At 40.1% G+C, this 6,829-nt stretch overlaps 1 protein-coding gene across 1 annotated transcript in view; it reads right to left on the bottom strand.

Annotated features, from left to right (window-relative positions):
• Positions 1-3,917, bottom strand: part of LOC101861444 — a 4,308-nt gene extending 391 nt beyond the window's left edge. Inside the window, exons 1-4 of the mRNA XM_005100315.3 lie at positions 3,456-3,917; positions 1,683-1,870; positions 986-1,098; positions 478-526 (exon numbers count right to left, since the gene is read on the bottom strand). Coding sequence (XP_005100372.1) covers positions 478-526; positions 986-1,098; positions 1,683-1,827 — 307 coding nt within the window. The 5' untranslated portion in view covers positions 1,828-1,870; positions 3,456-3,917. The remainder of the gene's footprint in view (positions 1-477; positions 527-985; positions 1,099-1,682; positions 1,871-3,455) is intronic.
• Positions 3,918-6,829: the final 2,912 nt, after the last annotated feature.

Here is a 6,829-nt window from a genome sequence, read left to right as displayed (position 1 = left end):
CGCGCGTGCGCGCGCGCGAGTGTGTATGTGCATGTGCGTGCGTGCATATGCGTGCATGTGCTTTAGAATGCTTTATGTATTATGTATGTCTGTTTGAAATGTTGCTTCGTTTTTATAAAAACTATTTGTTGAAATTGTAATTTTTGTCTATTTAGAACTAAGGCACATCATTAAGATGAAAAACTATCGTCCACGTTAGTTGAACCTAAGAGGATGTAAGCAATACACGTTATTGGTGTCTATAGTGAAGCTATTATAAGACTCTTCGCTGTCACAAGCAGAAGACGTGAGCTCGATTCTTGTGTGGAGAGATTTTTTTATAAGAATCAAATATCTCCGTTTGTCTGCTCAGACATTGTATCGTTTGCAGTCCGTGTTGGCCCTGACACACAGGTCAAAACAGACCGTCTCTTAGATGATCTAAACTATGCCGATGTGGGTGAAAAACATGATCTACAATTGCATGCTAAACCATACCTTGTCTGATGGCTCCTTTAGCCAGAGTCTTGCCTGCACCCCAGAGCACCTGTCAAATTGAAAAAAAAACCACCACATTATAATATACTATCATCACATGTCATAAAAAACAAAGATGCTTTTGAACAACAACAACAAAAAAACCCAACTTAGCATGTTTACAGTTTGACACATGTCACCTCACAAAGGTTCTCGAAGTATCAATCAAATTAAGACTCAAGATTTTGCCTAAGACATACACTCACCTGTGCGTACACGCACATGCACACAAGTACACAACACATTCATTGTACACTCAGAGCAGTGGAATACACAAGAGCAGCTATATAAATATATACGTAAATATAATATGGTATATTATCATATTTGTATTTATTGGGTGTCAAAAAAGAGGACCCATTTAAATGGCAATAGCTCGGTCATCTTCTGAGCAATTTCAACAAAAATGGAATAAACAGAATTCATCCGAAAGAACGTCAAATGTCAATAATATAAAGGAAATCAATACCTCATCGACTTCTATTGTGTACCAAGCGTCACCCCAGATCTCCGTCTTGTTTCCGTGGGTGAGCAAACACTTGTCGTGAAGTAGGTACATGACTGCAGGATGCACAAAGCCAGCTGGAAGGAAATTTGGTAAAGGTCAAGTACAAAGAAGCGTGGCTAGGAACCACATCAACTCAAGTTTCATTTGTTTTGGGTTTTTTGTGTTAGTTCTGATAAGTATTTTATGGCACTCGCAGCTGCACAATGCAATACAGGCGCGCATTTTCAGTTTGGTAGGAATTACTTTTGAATTTTCCTTGGAATAAGTAAACAGTTCAGAAAACTGAAGAAGACGATGCAAATATAGATCAAAATATTGTATATCACCTTTTTAAACCCCCTTATTAGATGACTTCTACTAAATATCAATTTTGATAGAAGCGGGCGCTTGGAACTTTTTAATGAAATGGTTGTAGGTTTCAAAAATGGAGATAAAAGAATGCATAAACAGAGTGGAAAACATGGGAAAGAGCCAGTAGCAGGTGGCATTATGTCAAAGTACATTCTTTATGGGCTTTTAACGCCCCTTTCAACCATGTGAGGTTAGTAGCTAAGAAAAATGTCCATGTTCTTCCCAGCCACTGTTTCTTTGTCTTTCAAGCAACTCTTTTGTTTCTGCAAAGAACGTGCTATCTTTGCTTCAAACAACGCCTACTCACGTCTTTTGTTGAGGGCAGTGTCAGCCGTGCTGCACACACAGGTCCCAGCTGGCAAGTCCTCGTTGAGTAGATTTGCCCAAGTGCCAACCGCTAGGGTCACCACAGCGAGGACGACCAAGCTCTGAGTCGTTGAAACCGACGCCATGTGTGCGGTCTAATAGCTGGCTTGTACGATGTACCCGAAACTTCTGATGGGAAAAAATGTGTCAGTATTTAGAGTCAGTTTCAGCAAACCACGAGCACCAACAGTTACAGAAACAGGAGTGGAAGCAGGAATGATGGTAGTAGTAGTAGTAGTAGTAGTAGTAGTAGTAGTAGTAGTAGTAGTAGTAGTAGCAGCAGCAACAGACGCGGTAGCAGCTACAATTACATGAGTAGCATAAGAGAATAGCATCAAAGAAATCAATCTGAAAATGCAAACGATGGTGGAGAAATTGGGGAACTTTCGGTGCTTTAAAGATGGACTCAAGGAAAAGCGGAGACTAAGAAAAAGATGGATCGATTGAGTCAAAGATACCCTCCAAAGGCACAATTTTATAACGATACAAAAAGTAACACGCCTGGCCCACGTCCGGCAGTTACGTCCCCCTTCGACACCTCGCAGTATAAACGGACAGAAACAAAAGGTAAAAGTGACATCTCAAACCATACAAAATGGCGTTACAAAGTAGAGAACATCGATATTGTCCTTCCTGCTCTTTCTGCAATCAGTGTGTGCTCAAATCGATGGCACCTTTTTTTTCCTGAACTATTCTGTGCACCGGCTTCGGTATCATAGCAACACTTCAATGTTCATAATATATATGATATTATCTGTGGTACATAGGAACTTGTTAATATAGACTAAGCGGCTCACCGTTGCACACGGAAGGCCTGAGTTCGATTCCCTTGAGAGAAGAATTTTAATCGAGTATCTCGATCTTTCTGCTTGGACGTCTTCTTAGACTGGGTTGGCCTGGATGGTCTCATTGTATCGATGGCGGGCTTAAGATAACTTTGATTTTTAAAATATTTTTTTTTCAACGTCAGCCTAATTAGCTACTCGTAAGAGCGTTATTAACCCAGCTCATACATTGTAAACTTTACGGTGCGAACGGTAGGCTTATCGTCCGTTGAGAAGAAACACCTCATATCAACAGCAATAACCCTGATGTTCCGAGTAGATAATTTGGGCATCTTAAACCCATTTCCATCCCTTTTATCATGATTATCGAAAAGAAAAACGACATTTTTGGTGTAGAAATCGAAGACAGTGTTTAGGTATGTAAGGGGAAGGTATAAAATTAAGCGGGGGGTTTTGATGTGGGGGGGGGGGGGGTGCAATTATTCAATTAAAAGACTGCATACATTTTTTAAATTTTTAATGATTAATCAATTTCTATCAAAGGTATCTGTGATGTAAAGGTCAGAACGTGAGTTCGATTCCCGTATAATTTTTTTTTTTTGCTGCCATCCCATATGGCCAGTGCAATCCTGATTGAAAGGGCCGAAGCAAACAAATCCTAAATGATCTAGATTGTGCAGAAGGGAGCATAATTCCGGATTGTGGTTTTTTTAGCTTGTATCAACCGATTGCTTAAATTTTTTTTTAAAATGAATTATAAACTATAAATTTCAGGTTTGGTTTCATTTATCATTTAGAAAGGGTTAGAAATATAAAAGGCTATAAAGAAGTAAAAGTTTTAATACTATGTTTGATTTCAATTTATCGTTTAGAAACACCCCCCCCCCCCCTAATCCTCAATAATTTAAAAAGGTATTCTTGACACTTACCTTTCGAGAGTTTTCTTCAATGTATTAGATCAACTGGTAAGTCTGTACGACTTTTGAAAAAGTAGTAGTATCAATAGTCAGCTGATAAGAAAAAGTTCTAGAAATTGGATGACAAAAAAAGTCGTATAATATGTCCCAGTTAATGACGGGAGTACGGGAAAGAAATAAGACGCTCTTGCCCATTGACCGCTAGCCTGAAAATCCTCCGACGGCGTTTCGCTTTATAAAGGTTCCAGTGAGCTGTTATCTCGGAATTGGTACAATGTTATCGGACTCTACTTTTAATAACAGGGCAACCCATAATTCCTCGCGGCGCCACGGTGCGTGAGACGCGCAATGCACACTTGTACATCATTTCCGAGCAACGTGCGAACTTTCAACTTGTTCAAACTTTGAAATTGTACGCGTCTTTTAACACTGTAAAGCTATTTAAGAGACGAGACCCCCGAATTTTTCCTATAGCCCTAGAATCGAACCAAATCAGAGAAGTCCCCAAAACAACCCTAGTTCAAAACACACTGTTATGGATTCTACACTATAGTGTGGTCAAAATTTCGTGGTGCAACTTGTCCCCAAATTATCCCTTTAACGGGGGAATCAGTGTCATCCATACTTTGCACAGCAGTTTGTATCAATTTATCTTAACTAATTTATATTTTTTCAGAACAATTTGGGCTAGGTTTTAAAAAACTTTCCATCATAAATTTATATAAAATACTTGAAATTGAAAACTTTGTCACACGTAACATTGTATTGTTCACAGCACTTCCCGCTTCTCACACACATTTTGATTACGCATATGGCCTACGTCACAGCTCATCAATGACAATTTTTACATGCAAAATTATTTACCAAAAAATTATTTTTATAGTGAACTCATTTTTTGCACTAACGGTTATCAAAACATGCGTTCAATTAAAATAAACATAATGTCCCGATTAGAAATACATGACGGACGTGCTATTAAAAGCAATATTGCCACAACTGTAAACATTTAAAAATGTGTAGAAACCACCCATTTTCTTTGGTTATTAGTATTTATTAAGGATCTTCTAGAATACAGCCAACATATGTTTACAAAAATGTTGATCTGTTAAGACAAATTGTTACAAGTAATTGTGCAAAAATTGGAGAACCTATGTTCTATAGTTGAGGAGATATTTGACAAATAAGTTGCACCACGAATGTTTGACCGTACTATTATTATAGGCTCGTTCACTCCGCAGTCCAGCATGATAACATCGCGTCCGTTCAAACTTCAGGGGTTTAAAGAGATAAACATTTTGTTTTGCAAACGACCGAATACAAAGTTACTACTGTATGTCGCAATTAAATAAGAAAACCCTTACCGCCAGGGGCCTGACGTTGTGTCCTTGGGGAAGGCACTTGACACGATTCTTCTTCACCCCTTTGATTGGGTACCCGGCAACAGACAGTCAAAGATCTTGTCAGATTGTCAGTGTTCTATCACGTATTATAACTGCCGAGAATGTTTCCGAGCCATGTTTAAGGGCCTGTTGGGGTAATAATAGTTGTAAAGCGCACTAAGCAGGCTACAGAGCGTGAATATGCGCTTTATAAATGCATTTATATATATCATGTCATTATTGATATTATCACCTTACACTAGCAGTGTCTGCGACGTGACGGTTTGGCTCTTTGCTGTCGGACGATGACAATGTGAGTTTGATTCTCCTGTGGGATGGAGTCTTGTAAACGTTTTCGTCTGAGGGCTGGGAAATTCGGTCATTTACAGCCTGGATCGGTCTTGACAGGCACTGTCAAAGCAGCATGCTTCCTAAATTATCTAAAATGTGCAAGCAAGGCAGGGGTAGGCCCAGGACAACACACTTAGGGAACCTAAACAAATGGGTAACAGGGAAAAATCAGGGAAACGTAGCTTTTTTTTAGAGCATCCGAGCAAAGGAATGAATGGATAACCCTGATCGCCGATGTCTGTCGCAGATCTGGCACTGGATGATGATGATGATGATGTGTCGATGGGGGCTTAAAATTTTTGCTATTACAATTACATTTCACCTTACACCACACTTTCCTTGTATTTTTTTAAAAAGCATATTAACATTTTCTTATGTACCACAGATAAAAATATATATTATGAAAATTGAAGTGTTGCTGTGATACAGAAGCCTGTGCACTGGATAGTTCAGGAAAAAAAGGGGGGTGAGAGAGTGCAAAACAGCAGGCCCGTGTTCGCCCACATTGTTACATAACCATTTGTTTATTCATCATAATGATACCGAATTTGTGTCTTTCAAGGTCGGAATCAAAGATTGTACATAATAGAATCTTTGTAAGAATTAGCGGACAGTCGGTATCGATCCTGATCAACAAAGTCATGACAAAATACGCCTTCTAGGATGGCTTCAGGATCCCCCCAACACCCCACCCATCCCCCCTCTCTCTCTCTTTTTCTCTCTCTCTCTCTCTCTCTCTCTCTCTCTCTCTCTCTCTCTCTCTCTCTCTCTATCTATCTATCTATCTCTTACAAAACCAAACCTAGGGAACTGTCTACCATAACATTACCCTCCCAACAATTACAAACTTGGCCCAACCTCAAAACTTCGTCAAAAGTTGCCCAAAAGTCACAGGACTGTGTGCACGCTGGTACCTTCTTACCAAACCGCACTCAATCACCAGCATGTTGTCATCAATGTTTGCGACCCCTTGTCTCATCGCTGATGGGCTGCAGTGGGGGGTAGAGTAATTTAAGGTGGGCAAAATCCGGATAATCCAAAAGGATAACCGGATAATTCTTAATGAAACATTATCCGATTTCAGACTCTTGACTCTCTTTCCTGCCGAAGTGAGTGCACCCATTTGTTGAAGTGATGATAACCCGTTTGTCAAAGTGGTTCTAACCCATTTGCCGAAGCTGTTCATATCATATTATTAGCCGAAGAGGCGCACTAAAATATTTTCCGGATTTTGCTGAAGCGACTCATTGCCCAGCTCTAGGGTACAGGCTATTTTGACTAGCCAGAGGAGACCAGTCTAGGGGGGCAAGAGTCTTCAGAACTATTCTCTTCCACTTTCGGCATATCGTGTTTGGACTAGCCAAGGTCTGTGGTGGAAGTGATAAGGGAGCGATAAACTAAATTTAGACGTCTAATTTCGTAACAAAAGTCTGATAGCCACTTCTTTGGGGGTTGGTCAATGGAGCGGTGGGATATTTCAAGGTTCGACCTGCAATTTATCAGCCAAGAAATAGACGAAAACACACGAGTAGGTCAGAGCACTCAAGACCCCCCCTTCCCACCTCAAACCACCATCTCCTTCTCTCTCGCACTCTCTTTCTCTCTCTCTCTCTCTCTCTCTCTCTCTCTCTCTCTCTCTCTGTGTGTGTGTGTGTG

This window comes from Aplysia californica, unplaced genomic scaffold (assembly GCF_000002075.1).
Source record: "Aplysia californica isolate F4 #8 unplaced genomic scaffold, AplCal3.0 scaffold00244, whole genome shotgun sequence".
Lineage (NCBI taxonomy): Eukaryota > Metazoa > Mollusca > Gastropoda > Aplysiida > Aplysiidae > Aplysia > Aplysia californica.
Note: the sequence above shows the minus strand (reverse complement) of the source record. Positions and strands in the feature narration are given on the sequence as shown.